At 42.9% G+C, this 16,747-nt stretch overlaps 2 protein-coding genes across 4 annotated transcripts in view; one reads left to right on the top strand and one right to left on the bottom strand.

Annotated features, from left to right (window-relative positions):
* Window positions 1-1,407, bottom strand: part of LOC133078905 (zinc finger protein 461-like) — a 30,978-nt gene extending 29,571 nt beyond the window's left edge. Inside the window, exon 1 of the mRNA XM_061174108.1 lies at window positions 1,288-1,407. Coding sequence (XP_061030091.1) covers window positions 1,288-1,296 — 9 coding nt within the window. The 5' untranslated portion in view covers window positions 1,297-1,407. The remainder of the gene's footprint in view (window positions 1-1,287) is intronic.
* A 13,075-nt stretch (window positions 1,408-14,482) lies between these two features.
* The window catches only part of ZNF567 (zinc finger protein 567), a 28,054-nt gene continuing 25,789 nt past the window's right edge, over window positions 14,483-16,747 (top strand). Inside the window, exons 1-2 of one of the 3 annotated variants that reach the window (XM_061174089.1) lie at window positions 14,483-14,521; window positions 16,134-16,226. The gene's annotated coding sequence lies outside the window, so the exon portion shown is untranslated. The other 2 variants (XM_061174090.1, XM_061174091.1) reach the window with 2 other exon arrangements.

Genomic DNA, 16,747 nt, shown 5'->3' with positions numbered 1-16,747 from the left:
TCACTGAATTAAGAGGAAAAAGAAAAGGAAATGAACCTTATGAAAAGGTCAGGGAAAGAGAAAATGACTCAAAAGATCTAACAGCTCTTTGGTTATATCTAACATTCCTGTGTAACAGGAACTTAAAAAATAGACACTAAAGCAACACTGAAAAGAAGAAATAGAACAAAGATGTCCGGAGCAAAATAAATACTTGAGTCTTTAGTTTGAAGTACCAGTGAGAATTAAAAAAAACACATCCCGGAAAATCTTCTGAAATTTATCCCTAAATACAGGCAAAAAAGACCTAAATATCTTTTAATAAGGAATTACAAAACAGTGTGTACTGTGTTCTAATCTTTGGGAAAAAAATACTCATGAACATAAGCATATATGTATGTACATAAGGAGGGTGAAAGCATTTGCAATAAAATGTTCAGAGTGGTTGAAGAATTATAGATAACTTTTACTTTAAATGAAGTAATATAACAAAGGAATTTTGAAGGTTAATGTGAAAATTTCAGGTAAGATGCAGCACCAAATCATCTTAGACACTGTTTTTGGATGTGCAACAGTGCCATTCTTTTCTCCAATTCGAGGTGTTTCTAAGGGGAATGGCAGAAGTAGTGAGGTAGAGAAAAATTATGAGATACTAGGCTTTTCTGGAAGCTCAAACTTTGTGTGACCTTGAGTGTGATGTGGAGTAGATGTTGTCTGTGACCATGAAGACTATGTTTCTCTGATTCTTGGTGGTGTGTGAGCTCTTCAGATAACTGTGGAGGACACGGACTAAGTGGGCATATGGTTAGTTTTTTGTTGTTGTTTGTTGTTTTCTTTTTTTTTTTTTTTACTATATAAGTCACTTTGAGGTTGTGTGATGATGATAAACACGGGGGGGATGGTGGGATTATGTGACTTTGGCTTTATGACGTGTGTATGAATCTACAGGTGACTACTGGAATGTCTTCCTAACTCCCTGATTACGGTGAGCCTGGGTTTAAAGGTTTGTGTAAATGTGCTTTTCTTTTATGTAAGTAAATGGGGCTTACACAAATAGTCACCTGCAATCATGATCATAAACACATACAAATTCCATTTACACATATGGCCATGCACAAAATTACAATGGTTACAAAAGCACGAATCCAGTTGCTGTCACAACAAACAGCCAAATACCCTTAGTCATGAGACTAATTTCCGTCACGCACGCACAGACTAATCTACTCTCCCCAGGTCAGCTCCCGCACTAAGAGGCCTAACACTCCAGACACTCCTCTTGCCCGGTCCTGGGGCTACAGGATTCCTCACCTTCAGCATCCTCAGGAGGAGCTCTGGTCCAAGTTCTGATTGGACTTCCCGGCGAAGCCGCACGCCGAGCCCTGCCTACTCTACCCGTAACGGGAAGCCCTCGACTGCCTCTGCGGCCGACTATTCAACCGCCGTTCTGACCGGAAGTAGCTTTGGAAAGCCGTGTCCTCTGGGAAACTTAGTCCTAGAGGAAGGAGCCCGGGAGGCTAACGAGGTAGGTCTTCCGCCAGACTTCCGGCCGTGCGCACCTGCGCTGTTTCACTCGGGCTTGGAGTGACGCCGCAACCACCCAGTTTGCGTGGCTCACACCCGGCTTTGGGGTCTGAATTCGGAACCTCAGATTTCTCTGAGGACGGATTTCAAGCCTGACACGGTGGCTGTCCCCACCCTCCCAATGTGCACGTTCGCGGGCAGCTGGCTTAAGAGAACTGTTGTCTGGTGCGGAGAGATCCAGCCTCTGGATGGTTCTCTCCGCGGTTGCGATGCGAGATGTATTTTCTGTGAGTCCGTTACGTACGCGTCTCATCGAGAGGCAGATGATTACGTGACACCGACTGTGAGGGTGTCATGCGTGAGGAAATCTGTATGTGAAAGTGGATGTGCTACATATTCGTATAGGTTCAAGCAGTGAGCTCGGCCACGGGCAGTGATTGTGAGGTGGCATAATGTGATGTGACTTAACCTGTGAGTGGTGCTTTGAGACCGTGTGATTGATTACGCATGCTTGCGGGTGGCGCGGCTAGCTCTGCTGGCAGTGACCTCACAACATTCGGTGGAAGGCTGTCTGTGCTGGGTCCACCTATGACTACCGGGAGGGTTTGGGTGTGGCGAGTGTCCGCAGGTGAATTTCACCAGCGAAGGGAGGAAGCTGGTCTGTTGGAACTAGGAGGGACGCAGTGGATGAATCAGATCCCTGGGGCAGGCGAGCTGATCCTGAGCCGTTCGTGTGTGTGTGTGTGTGTGTGTGTGTGTGTGTGTGTGTGGTGACATTGTGTGTCTAAGTGTGTGTGACAGGCTGGAATTAATCCAGAGGGGTGGAAACTAGTACGATTATCTGCGATAAGGGACAAATCTATGGTAAAGATTTTTAATCTTGCTGAGGCCAGAAGCTCCATCTCTTAAGTGAGGAAATACAGTATCTGTGAGAACATGCGGTTGTGTTTCTGTGTCTGATTCTCTGTTATGTATATTAGATGGTTTGCACTTGAGCCTATTACTGGGAGAGGGTGTTGAGTGAAATATATGAAGTATGTGAAAGTGGTTTGTGACTGTACCCAAGTCTCTGCATATGGCAGTAAAAGGGCTGGTGATTATAACGTTGTGACTTTGATGTTTTGAGTATGATTGAGCGGGAGGTCATGCAAGAGATTTGGTAAAGGTGTTTTTGTGTGTGTTAGAATGCAACTTATGCAAGTTAAGATCTGGATGGAAGACAGTGTGTGGTTGTGATCTGAATTTAGTAACTGTGAGAGACTGCAATATTATGTGTGTGAGATTGAGTATGAGGTGATACCTACTCTGAACCTCACTTATCTCTAAAAAAGATAATAATGGCTAAGCTTCCTGAAGCCTCAGAGTTACTTGAAAATTTAAATTTCCAATGGAAATTCTTTTAAATCTAAGAAGAATTAAAACATGACTTTAAAAATATGAAATAATTTATTGTGATGAAGAATGCAAAATGACCATGAAAGGTTTTTTGGTTGGTTTGTTTTTTAATTTGTTATGTGGTTACTGGGAGTATGGTTGATATTCTTTGGTGGAAGTGAAATAGATGGGAAGTCTACTAAATTCTTAACTTGATCTGTATAAGTGGAAGAGTTCTAGGTCAAGAGAACAAAAGCTTAACTTGAATAATAAAAACAGAGTCATGGCCGCTCAATTCCCAGACTTGACCCAGGGTGCAAACTTAGAACCCCTTTCATGAGAGACGCTGCTACATTGCCAAAAATGTATACTGTTAATTTTTCCCCTAAGCTTTCCCAAAAGAACCTACAGTCCTTACCAGGATAACTGTATGTTGAAGAAAAGGAAATAATCAGACCTTTCAGGGATTACTGGACGATGGCTCTGAATTGACACTAATTTCAGGAGACCCAAAACATCATTGTTGTCCACCAGGCAGAGTAGGCACTTATGGAAATCAGGTGATCAATGAAGTTTTAGCTCAAGTCCATCTCACAGTGGACCCTGAACCCATCCTGTGGTTTTTCCCCCAAGTTCTGGAATGGATAATTGAGATAGACATACTCAGGAACTGTAAGAATCCCCTCACTGGCTCTCTGCCCTGTTGAGTGAGGGCTATTATGGTGGGAAAGGACAAGTGGAAGCTACCAGAATTGCCTCTACCTAGAAAAATAGTAAACCAAAAGAAACACTGCATTGCAGAGATTAGTGCCACTATTAAGGGCTTGAAAGATGCAAGGGTGGTGATTCCCACCACATCCACATTAAACTTGCTTATTTGGCCTGTGCAGAAGACAGATAGATACTGGAGAATGACAATGGATTATCATAAGCTAAACCAGGTAGTGACTCCAATTGCAGCCGCTGTACCAAATGTGGTTTCATTCCTTGAGGGAATTAGCACATTCCCTGGTACCTGGTATGCAACCATTGATCTGGCAATTTTTTTTCCTCTCCATCCCTGTTAATAAAGACAACTAGAAGCAGTTTGCTTTCAGCTGGCAAGGCCAGCATTACATCTTCAGTGTTTTACCTCAGGGCTATATCAACTCGCCAGCCCTATGTCGTAATTTAGTTCATAGGGATCTTGATTACCTTTCCCTTCCACAAGATGTCACACTGGTCCATTTCATTGATGGCAATATGCTGATTGGACCTAGTAGCAAGAAGTGGCAACTACTCCAGACTTAACTGGTAAGACATTTATTTGTGTGTCAGAGGGTAGAAAATAAATCCAACAAAAACTCAGGGGCCTTCTACCTCAGTGATATTCCTAGGGACCCAGTGGTGTGGGGCATGTCAGATATGCCTTCTAAGGTGAAGGATAAGTTGTTCTTATCCTTATCTGGCTCCTCCCATAACCAAAAAAGAGGCACAAAGCCTAGGAAGCCTCTGGATTTTGGAGGCAACATATTCCTCATTTGGATGTGTTATCCCTTCCATCCCTTCCATCCCTTTACTGAGTGACCTGAAAAGTTGCTAGTTTTGAGTAGGGCCCAGAACAAGAGAAGGCTCTGGGACTCTGCAACAGGTCCAGACTACTATGCAAGCTGCTCTGCCACTTGGGCCATATACCCCAGCAGACCCAATGGTGCTTGAGGTATCAGTAGCAGATAGGGATGCTGTCTGGGGCCTTTGGCAGGACCCTATAGGTGAATCACAGCATAGGGCCTTAGGGTTTTGAATCATAGCCCTGCCATCCTCTGCAATTAACTACTCTCCTTTGGCAAAACAGCTTTTGGCCTGTTACTGGGCCTTAGTAGCAACTGAACACTTAACCATGGGCCACCAAGTTAACACGCGATCTGAGCTGCCCATCATGAACTGGTTGTAATCTGACCCACCAAGCCATTAAGTTGGGTGTGCACAGCAGCAATCCATCATGAAATGAAAGTGGTATGTTGATCAGACCAAGCACACCCTGACAGCACATGTAATCCTCCTATTGGGCAGAATTTCGAGCAGTGCACCTGGTTACTTATTTTTCTTGGAAGGAGAAATGGCCAGATGTGCAATTATATATGGATTCATGGGCTGTGGCCAATGATTTGGCTGGATGGTCAGGGACTTGGAAGGAACATGATTGGAAAATTGGTGACAAGGAAGTCTGGGAAAGAGGTATGGACCTCTCTGAATGGGTAAAAATGAAGATATTTGTGTCCCATGTGAATGCTCACCAGAGAGTAACCTCAGCAGAGGAGGATTTCAATAAAGTGGATAGAATGACCCATTTTGTGGATACCAGTTTCTTTCCTCAGTCATCCTTGTCATCACCCAATGGGCTCATGAACAAAGTGGCCATGGTGGCAGTGATGGAGGTTATGCATGGGTGCAGCAACATGGTCTTCCATTCACCAAGGCTGACCTGGCTATAGCCACTGCCGAATGCCTAATCAGCAGAAGAGACCAACACTGAGTCCCCAATATGGCACCATTCCCTGGTGGCAGGTTGATTACACTAGACTGTTTCCATCATGGAAGGGGCAGCATTTTGTTCTTACTGGAAGAGACACTCTGGGTACAGACTTGCCTTTATTGCACATAATGCTTCTGCCAAACTACCATCTGTGGACTTGCAGAATGCCTTATCCACTGTCACGGTATTCCACACAGCATTGCTTCTGATCAAGAAACTCATGTCACAACAAATAAGTGCAGCAATGGTACCATCCCCATGGAATTCACTGGTCTTACCATGTTCCCCACCATCTTTAAGCAGCTGGCTTGAAAGAACAATGGAATGATGTTTTGAAGACTCAGTTACAATGCCAGCTAGGTGGCAGTATCTTGCAGGGCTGAGGCAAGGTTCTCCTGAAGGCTGTATATGCTCTGGATCAGTGTCCAATATTTGGTGCTGTTTCTCCCATGGCCAGTATTCACAAGGCCAGGAATCAAGTAATGGGAGTGATACCACTCACTATTACCCCTAGTAACCCAATAGTAAAATTTTTGCTTTCTGTCCCCACAACTTGTGTTCTGCTGCCCAGAGGTCTTAGTTCCAAATGGAGGGATGCTTCCACCAGGAGACACAATGATTCCATTGAACTGGAAGTTAAAGACTGCTACCCAGCCATTTTGGGCTCCTTAACCCTCTGAATCAACAGGCAAATAAGGGAGTTACTGTGTTGGCTGGGGTGGTTGATCTTGACTACGAAGAGGAAGTTGGATTGCTACTCCACAAGGGAGGTAAGGAAAAGTATATCTCAAGTACAGGGGAGCCTTTCCAGTATCTCTTAGTACTAACAGGCCCTGTGATTAAAGTGAATGGAAAACTACAACACTATTCAGGCAGGACGACTGACGGGCCACATTCTTCAAGAATGAATATTTGGGTCACTCCACCAAGTAAAGAACCATGACAGGCTGAGGTGCTTGCTGAGGGCAAAGGGAATATGGAATGGGTAGGGGAAGAAGGTAGTTATAAATGCCAACTACAACTGTGTGATCAGTTTCAGAAATGAGGACAGTAGTTGTCATCAGCATTTCTTCCTTATTTTGTTGTATTTGTGTATGTGTGTAGAGTAGATATCTTTGTTTTCTTCCCTTTTTTATCCCTTTATCATTGTAACATAAGATGTACTGACCTTTTATCATTGTATTTAAGTATTATTAACTTTACATCATAATATTTAAGTTATGAGATATCAAAGAGAAGAGTAAATATCAACCAAGGACTTTGCAGCCTCTTCTGGGCAGAGGATTAATGTGTTTTTTGGTTATCTGCAAGATATTTCTATGATATTAGGTGGAAGAATGACCTTGTTATTGTCTTTATTCGGAGATTAAATATGGCTTAAGGAGATGCATATACGTGCCAGGTTGTCACGGGGTAGATTTATGACGGCTAATTTTATGTATCAGTTTGCCTGGGCACAATGCCCAGATATTCGGTCAAACATCATTCTGGATATTTCTGTGAAGATGTTTTTTAGATGAGATTAACATTTAAATCAGTGAACTTTGAGTAGAGCGATTACCCTCCATAATGTGGGTGGGCCTCATCCAATTAGTTAAAGGTCTCAACAGAACAAAGACTGACCTCTCCCAAAGCAAGAAGGAACTCTGCCAGCAGAGAGCTTTCGGATTTGAACTGCAGTTGTTCCCTGGGTGTTCAACCTGCTGGCCTGGCCTGCAGATTTTGGATTTAACAAGCCTCCACAATCTCATGAGCTGATTCCTTAAAATCTCTCTCTCACACAACCTTATGAGCCAATTCCTTAAAATCTCTCTTAATCCCCCCCCACACACACACAAACACACACACGCGTGCACACACACGCACATACACACACATCTTGTTGGTTCGGTTTCTCTGGAGAACCCTGACTAATACACTAGTCTAAGTATTTTACATATATTGTCTCATTTAATCCTCATGAGAGCCCTCTGAGGGAGGTATCCTTATCATTCCCAGTAAACCGATTTGTCAAGTGAGGCACCAAGAGCTGAAATAACTTGTGAAATGTCAGAGTTCCTGAGAGATAGAAGCAGAATTTAAATTCCAAATCCCTCAGCCTTTAACCGTTTAACTACTAGATTCTACCATTTTCCAACTCTATATCTTCTGCTCTGTATCCTGATTCCATTTCCTAATTATTGTGAATTCACAGGAATTCTGGGTATAAATGAATTTTTTCTAGTCAAGTTTATAGTTTTGAATCTCTTGATATTGGGTCCAAAAGGAAACTAATGGAGCAAGGTGATTTTCTCACAGGATACAAGGAATTATGGCTAATATTTCAGAAGTGAAATAAATCCCCCATCAAGAAAACAAAAAACAAAGCAGCAAGACCAAGCTGTGAGCCTCTTAGCTCTTCTTCTCTAGGCAGAACGCCCACAGCCATGCTTAGAAACCACGTTTGTTGGAAGGAAATATAAATCATTCATATCCGACTGTGTTTAGAATACGCTGAGCTGTAAATCTAACCTAAAGACTTACAACAGTGAGTTTTTTTCACCTATTTTTGAAGAAGTTCCCTTTAACAAAATTCCTTAAAGCATATATTCTAAAATCAATACATTGTTCTTATAAAGAAATTATACTTAAGTTTAAATTTATGTAAGTTATCTCATTGTGAGGAAGTTCTGGAATTTATTAAACTAGTATATCCTTGCTGGACTCAGAAAGCTGAGCCATGGGAGAGAAATTCCTTGTATATGCTGCCTAGCTCTTGTGTCTGGTCCACCCTCCCTTTTTTCCCAGGGTCATATGGGACTAGGCTTTGTAGAGTTGGAGTGTTTTTGTCATTTGCAGGACTGTTGCTTCTGAAGATGTCCATCAAGTTCTCCCAGGTGGAAAGTAAGTGCCTGAACTCTGCTCAGAGGGATGTAACCACAAGGATGTGATGTTGGAGTCTGGTTTTGCCAGTTTAGAGTATTTCCCCTGATTGTTTATAATCTGTCTGCTGGAAGTATTCTCCTTCTGGAGGAAATCTCTGGAGAGCCTTTGAAGAACTGATCTGACACTTGTATAACTGGAAAGAAATAACTGCGTTTTGTTTTTACTGAGGCTTCATTTTCTTGACACCTAAGGTGACCTTATCTTCCTCTGGCCCTTCTCTTCCTCTACCTTGATTGACATCACCACCACAGACCCAAGTCCCACACCTTTTTCTATATATAGCACTTTATATCGCTAAGCCAGATGTGATTTCCTCATTGGAAAAAAGGAGATAGCCCTGAATGGTAGAGAAAGCAGTGAGTAAACCAGCTCCAGAAAGAGAGATGCCATTGCAGGTAAAAGTTCAGCTGATGTGAAGAATCAGAACTTTAAGCTGAATCAAATGTTGAATTCCTAATTCCCAGTACTTTAGAAAGTGACTGTATTTGGAAATAGGGCCTTTAAGGAGGTAATTAAGTTAAAATCAGGCTGATAGGGTAGGCTCTAATCCAATCTAACTAGTGTCCTTATAAGAGGAGATTAGGACATATAGAGAGACACACCATGGATGGGTGTGTAGGAGAAAAGGCCATATGAGGACACAGTGAGAAGGCAGCCATCTGCAAGCCAAGAAGAGACCTCAGGAGAAACCAGAGCTGCCAACTTGTTGATCTTGGCCCTCCATCCTCCAGAACTGTGAGAAAATTAATTTCCATTGTTTAAGCTACCCAGTCTGTGGTATTCTGTTTATGGCAGTCCTATTAAACTAATACAGGAGTATTAGCCCTTTATCTGTGATAAAGATATTTATTTGTAAGTTGTCTTTTCATTTTATGTGTTTTTAATTGTAGTCAAATCTTTGAATATTTCAAAATTTTCAATATTTTCTTTTACTGCATCTATTTTCTGAGTCACAATGAGAAAATTCTTCCTTACCCGGAGGTTAAACTGGAATGCATCGATGCTTTCTTCTAGGACCTATATGGTTTCATATTTTTACGTTTACCTCCCTGATCTATTTAGAGTTTATTCTTGTGACAGGATGTGAGGTATGGATATAATTTTATTTTTTTCCAAATGGCAAACTGCTTGTCCCAGCTATGTGCTTATATTTTAACTTTTTATTTTGAGATCACTGTAGATTTATATGCAGTTGTAAGAAATAATATAGAGAGATCCCACATAAACTTCACCCAGTTTCCCTCAATGTTAACTTTTTGTAAAAAAAAAAAAAATCATGACCAGGATATTTATATTGATATAATACACAGTACTTCTTCACATTTTGCCAGTTTTACATGCACTCGTTTGTATCTGTGTTTCTGTGTATATTTGGTTCTATGCAATTTTATCACATATGTAGAGTCATGCTATTATATTAGATATTACATTATTATATTGAGTAAAAGAGGCCAGGCACAAAAGAACCTACTGTATGATTCCACTCATACAAAGTTCAAAAACCAGACAAAACGAATCTACTGTGATAGACGTCAAAATAATGTTAACTTTGAGGTATACTGATTGGGAAGAGACATGAAGGGAGCCTTCTGGGATGTTGAAAAGTTTCTTTATCTTTATCAAATGGTGGTTGTATGGGCTTATAAAACAAATCACCAGGCTAGGATTTTAAGGTCTGCGCTCTATATTGTGCAAAAGTCTTATTAAAAACAAAGGAAAAGAAATCATTCCTGGGACTACCCTGGTGGTCCAGTGGTTAAGAATCCTCCTTCCAATGCAGGGTATGCAGGTTCGATCCCTGGTTGGTGATCCCTGGTCAATCCCACATGCTGTGGGGCAACTAAGCGTGCGTGCCACAACTACTGAGCCTGCCTGCCACAACTAGAGACCCCACACGCTACTACTGAGCCCACGCGCTCTGGAGCCCACGCACCACAACTAGAGCGCCCGCGCACCGCAACTACTGAGCGCCACAACTAGAGAGAAGACTGCGCGCTGCAACGAAGAGCCCATGAACCACAACAAAAGATCCCGCGGGCCACAACTAAGACTTGAAACAACCAAAAATTTAAACATTTTTTAAATTAAAAAAAAAAGAAATCATTCCTGTTCAATAAATGGTAGATCTATGTTTTGAATCCACATTTCTTTAACTACAAAACCAGTTCTCTTTCAATTCTGACTTTTGTCCAGAAGCCCAGATTTTATTACACTGAGTGAAACCTGAGTATGCATAATTCATTTAAACAAACAATTTCCACTAGATTGGTAGATTTAAAAGACTGACGATGCCCTATATTAGTAGACTAGACACTCTCATACTGTGTTGTATATTGGTGAAAATTTAAGCAGGGCAATTGATAAAGATGTATAAGCAGGTTTTAACTATGAAAGCCTCATTGTCAATAATATTTCTGAGACTGTCAAAAAGATATAATTACACATGTGCACAAAAAGGAGTGTGCAGTAAAACACTGTACAATAATGAGGAAAAGCTGGAAAGAACTTAAATATCCTACAATAGGGAAACAGTTTAAAAAGTTATAGTATATCCAAACAGTGTACTCAAAAAATTATGACACAGTTTGTCATTTGATGACATGAAAAGTTGTTCACTATATTAGGTTAGATGAAGAAGATAGATGACAAAACAGTATTACAGTATAATTCTGTTTTGAATTTCAAAATCCTATATGGCTATATCCATGTGTTAATTCACAGAGAAATAGGTGAGATGATTTGGAACAAATAAGCTGTTTCTAGATGAGCTTTACTTTAAGCTTTTCTGTATTCTTCAAATTTCTGAATTAAGAATCTACTAATTTTATGATCAGAAAAAAATAATAGAGTTAATCCCTCCCTCTTTGAGAACAAAAGAAATGATAGGAGACATGAATATAATACATGGAGTGTATTGTTGTAGTGGTTTGAATTCTGTCTTAAGAGGCCTGAACTTTCTTCATAGACATGAAGCCTTTCAAATGAGTGACTCAAATACTACCTTAAAGGTCCTAAATCTTGACTCCTAAGATTTTATACACAATGAATTCCTCTTACTGGTTGCCCCTCACCTAGGCTCAGATTTGCTGGCCGACCTCTCCACTAGCCTTAGAAACTAACAAGGAAACCACATTTGCCTTGGAAATCAATTAATTAATAATAAAACCTGCGGGGCTTCCCTGGTGGCGCAGTGGTTAAGAATCTGCCTGCCAGTGCAGGGGACACGGGTTCAAGCCCTGGTCTGTGAAGATCCCACATGCCGCGGAGCAACTAAGCCGGTGAGCCACAACTACTGAGCCTGCGCATCTGGAGCCTGTGCTCCGCAACCGGAGAGGCTGCGACAGTGAGAGGCCCGTGCACCGTGATGAAGAGTGGCCCCCGCTCGCCGCAACTGGAGAAAGCCCTCGCACAGAAACGAAGACCCAACACAGCCAAAAAATAAATAAATGAAAAATAAATAAATTAAATAAATAAATAAATAAAAATAATAAAACCTGCACATAGGAGAAGAAATGGGATTTAGGCCTGATGTGGTTAATTCAGACCATTCCCTTTGTCATCAGGCAGAAAAGGAAGTTGAAAAAGTAACCTGAAGTATTAGGAGGATGACACTTTTGAAACAACACAGCAGAGATGCCCATTTCCATCTCCAGGAATCATACCAATCCTTCAAATAGCTAAGCACCCTAAAGAGTCACATTCCCCAATGAGTCACAGTGATGAAAGTTACTGGATGGCTCCAGAATGCAGATTCTGAATTGGAAAATGGAAAAGAGATATTGTAATCAGGGAGACCCAGTTTATTAGTTAAATAAATGTACATTGGTCCTATATCACACCTATATTGAACAAATTCTTCCGAGTGGGGTGAGTCACCTATACACACAGAAGTATATATACACAGTGTATATACAGAAGTCAATGCCACATTCTTGAGTCTACATACCCCTGAAATGACAGGAACCCATGTTCCCCTTAAGGTCCTGGAAGGGAATGTAAAGTTGGTGAAGACGTGGGAGTTGGACAGGAAGAAGAAGGAGTTGCTTGGGAAAGTTATTGGTTAAATAAATTATAAAATAACCATGTAATAGAACACTTAGATACACAAATGCAAAGTTGTAGAAAATTTAGGGTATGGAATATTTTCAAGGTATAACATCAGTAGAGAAATCACTTAAAAAAGCAGGTTGACCAATACAATTATATCAGTATAGGGTGATAGAAAATGTCTAGAAGTTTAAACAGCAGTTTCAGTTATCTATTGCTACGTAACCACCCCCAAAAGTTTGTGGCTTAAAACAAAACCATTAATTAGCTCATCATTCCAGGGGTTGGCAATTCGGGCTTGGCTTGGCTGAGTGGTGCTTCCGCTGATCTCACTCATGTGACAGCAGCCAGCTGGTGGCTTGGTGGGGGCTAGATGGACCAAAACGGTCTCACTGAAACATCTGGCAGTTGTTGCTGTTAGCTTGGCCTCTGTCTCCAAGTGATCTTTTGTCTTCAAGCAAGCTAGTCTTAGCCTTTAGTACCTGGTGGTCTCAAGGCAGGAAGAGGGAAAGAGCAAAAGCTGCAAGACCTCCTAAGGCTTTATCTTGAAAGTCTCACTTCCACCACATTTTATTAGTCAAAGTACATCACAAGGCCCTGCCTAATTGTAACCTAACCGTTTCAGGAGAAGGAGAGCAAATACTTCCCTTTTCTGAAAAACTAAAACAAAGAGAATAACAGCAACAACAACAAAATCCCTGACCTTGAGCTTGGTTTTTCAGATATGCTCTGTAACGTTTTCCTTTCCCCAGGGCTCTTCTTTCAGAGAGCTGCACTGCAGGGGAAGGGTGAAGAGAAGGGGAGTAAGGACTCATGAGACACCAGACCTTTCTTAGAGCATGAACTGGCTAAACTGGAAGAAATTCTTCAACACCACCCAAGCTCAGTCATCTACCACACGCATACTCAGATGGAAGTAAAGGGGAGATGGGAGTACTACTGACCTTTCTTAGTATCGAAGGGAAAGGCCAGGGTCACTGATAACCAGAGCTGAAAGTTTCTCTAAGTTCACAGCAAGTTTCCTGGGGAGACAGCTTTGGAAATGATGTGGTTTTGAAACATGGAACTTGACCTCAGCTCCCAAAGGAGATCCTCTGAGGAAGGAATCCTACTCCTAGGCTTTCTACAGGTCTTCCTAGGACTCTGCCTAAGGGACACTCCCAGCCCCAAAACTCATTCCAAAAACAGGTTTGTGCTTTCTTGCTTGCATATAACATTTATCCCACCACTCAAATATCTGACTCCCCGTTTGGTGTCCATTTCTGTGCAGCTGGCGTCCTGGCTATAAAGTGGGAGAAAAGAGAAAGCAGTGATAAAAGGATACAGATACTAAGAAACAAGAGAACCTAAAATTGGCCCCTAGGCGGGCAACACTCACTCCACTGATACCCACTTGTGTGTTAAGCACTGGAGTCTGGGCACTGGAGGTGGAGGTGCTGACAAAAGCAGCTCAGGCCGTGCTTCAGTGCAACTCCGGTTAATACAGGCATCGTCGTCTTGACAGGCACAGATACACTCTCAGGGAGATCTTCAACAGATCGCCTCAGTCCCGACGTTAAACCAGAACCGCAGAAATGAAGCTCTACCCCGTGACACAACCAAACTCCCACCCGGTCACAGAATTAAAAGCCTCTTCCACCACACTAGGTAACAACAACATCGTCTTCTGAAGGGCGGTCTCAAGCCCCACAGTGTCACCTACCTCAACATCACAGCCGATCACGGTCACCCAAAGGGTCCCGCATCTTGCACCAGTCACGGCCTCATCACCGCACACACACCCCGCCTCGTTACTGCCACAAACGCTCACACACTCTTATACACGCCTACACAGGCCTGAGCTCCAGGCTCCACACGCCCTGTGTGCGCCAGAGGGTGGGGGCTTCCTCACCATGAGTGCCCGCCGTGCCCAGACTCAGGTTACCACTCGGAGCGCGACGACCGAGAGGACTTCAGAGGGGAATCAGAGATGAACCAAAGATCAAAATTCTTTTCAAAAGCAGCCCAGGGGCTGTGGGAAATGTAGTTCAAGGCCGCAAAAACCCGGATGTCGAGAAGGCGCGCCTAGGACGCGGCGGCGAAGAAGGAGCCGCGAAGACTCTTGGGAGGTAGCGCCCGCGCCGGAGTGCGCAAGCGCAGATGGCTGGCCAGTAGTCGAAGGTGAGGCTGGTGGGTCCTGCTGGCGCTGGGCAGGCTGGTGATTGTGGTACCCGGTGGGGATTGCTGAGCAGGGAGGTGGGAACCAGCACTGGGAAAAGCGAGGAAAGAAGAGAGAACCTGGGCTGAGAGAAGGCCGGGGAAGAAAGCGAGAGTCCGGGCCCTAGAGAAAGCGAGGAGGGAAGCGAGAACCTAGGCAGGGGAAGGAACTGGGAGCCAGGGCTGGGAACGCCGAGAAGGGAACAGGGAGCCCGAGGCGGGTGTGAGCTCGGCCTGGCACACACAGGCGTTCTGTTTGGGTAGCTTTTTGTGCCTGGTCGTGTGTGTGTGTGTGTGTGTGTGTGTGTGTGGAACGTGTGTTATTCTGTGTAACGTTATGGAACCTATTGTTTATGAAAGTGAGAGGGTCTCGGCGTGTGTCTAATTTTTAAATTAGGTGCGAGTAGATTTGTGTTTGAGACTGTATGCGACTTTGGAGAGGCAACAGTAAGGGGTTTGTGAGTAAAATTTTGCAGCTTTCTGTAGAATTATGTAATGGGCTCCGAGAGATTATGCATGAATTGTGTCTATGGGATTGGGATTGTGTAGTGGATGATATAACTGTGACTATGTCAAATTTTGAAGTATTTGTGCACACAAGTAATTGCACAATTCACGGTGACTAGGAATGTGTCTGGCTCGTTGTGTGACTGAGATGGAGCATTTGAGAAAGTAGATGCAAGACTAGTTAAGTACTATGTATTGTTTAGATTGTCTGAATATTGTCCATTTTATATGCCTGTAGAATTTGACTCTGGCAATTAGACAAGTAAAAAAAAAATAAGAGATTTTAAAAACGGAGAGGAGGAGGTAAAATTAAAATAATTTTCAGATGGAACAATTGTATATTGCGAAACCCCATATTGACTAATGACCAGTATGTTGACATAAGTAGAACATCATTAGGAGTACACAAAAAACTTTCTCCCATAACTGCTACTCTCAGAATTTCTATTTGGGTGAATTCCTGGACAATAAAGTTTCAATAATTTCTTCAGTCATTGTGAAGATAAAAAATTGAACATTTAAACACGAGATCAGTCTCATTTAGCTGAATAAAGTGTTCACTGTAGAAATCAATACTTCTAAATTGTTTTTTTAATTTAATTTTATTTATTGTTTAAAATAAATTTATTTATTTATTTTTGGCTGCATTGGGTCTTCGTTGCTGTGTGTGGGCTTTCTCTAGTTGCGGCGAGCGGGGGCTACTCTTCGTTGCGGTGCGCGGGCTTCTCATTGCGGTGGCTTCTCTTTGTTGCAGAGCATGGGCTCTAGGCACACGGGCATCAGTAGCTGTGACATGCGGGCTCAGAAGTTGTGGCGCACAGGCTCAGTGGTGGCGCTAGAGCTTAGTAGCTCTGCGGCATGTGGGATCTTCCCGGACCAGGGCTCAAACCTGTGTCCCCTGCATTGGCAGGTGGATTCTTAACCACTGTGCCACCACGGAAGTCCCACTAACTTGTTTTAAAAGCAAAAACTCTCCCTCCTGTTGGAAGTGTGCTGTGCTAAAGAAAACATGATCAGTTTCTTCTCTAATTCCTCAACCTCTATTTTGTCCCCTCTTTACTCCCTCTAGGTTGATAGTCTCCAGCTGGAATGGATTGCGAGCTGGAGAAGAGAAGTCAGGGACAAGAAGAGGCTAAGATGACTGGTACCGTTATAATTTAGTGTAAGTCATATTTACCTTCTGAGAGACCCCACTGCTGGGAACTTCCAAATACAGTTCCCTTTTCATGGGCACGGCCACTTCTCTAGATGCCTCCTCTTGGCATGCAGTGGCCCACCTACTCTGGTAGGTCTTGTTCTCTCCTGTCAGTCCTCTTGGACAGGATCCAAACCAACCTAGGCATGCTCCATCCGTGGGTTCCCCATCTGGAGCTCAGGTGATAATTAGCCACTTTAGTCACCACCACCCTGCTCGCCCCCCCCCCCCCCCCGCAGCCCAAATCCTGGAAACATGTACATTTCCCCACCAAATTCTCTCACCACTTTGATTTATAGTGGCATCAGGGTCTGCGGAGCCCCTTGTTTATTATAAGGGAGTGAGAAGCACCTACTTTTCTTCCCCCTACAAAACTATGTTCTAAAAATAATTTGCTCTCTTAAAGAGGCATTCCCTTTTCTCAGCCTCTCGCAGTAGGAGGTAAATTAATGGTAGCAAAACTTTACAGTCAGCTGCTTTACAAGACT

Source organism: Eubalaena glacialis, chromosome 18 (assembly GCF_028564815.1).
Source record: "Eubalaena glacialis isolate mEubGla1 chromosome 18, mEubGla1.1.hap2.+ XY, whole genome shotgun sequence".
Lineage (NCBI taxonomy): Eukaryota > Metazoa > Chordata > Mammalia > Artiodactyla > Balaenidae > Eubalaena > Eubalaena glacialis.
Note: the sequence above shows the minus strand (reverse complement) of the source record. Positions and strands in the feature narration are given on the sequence as shown.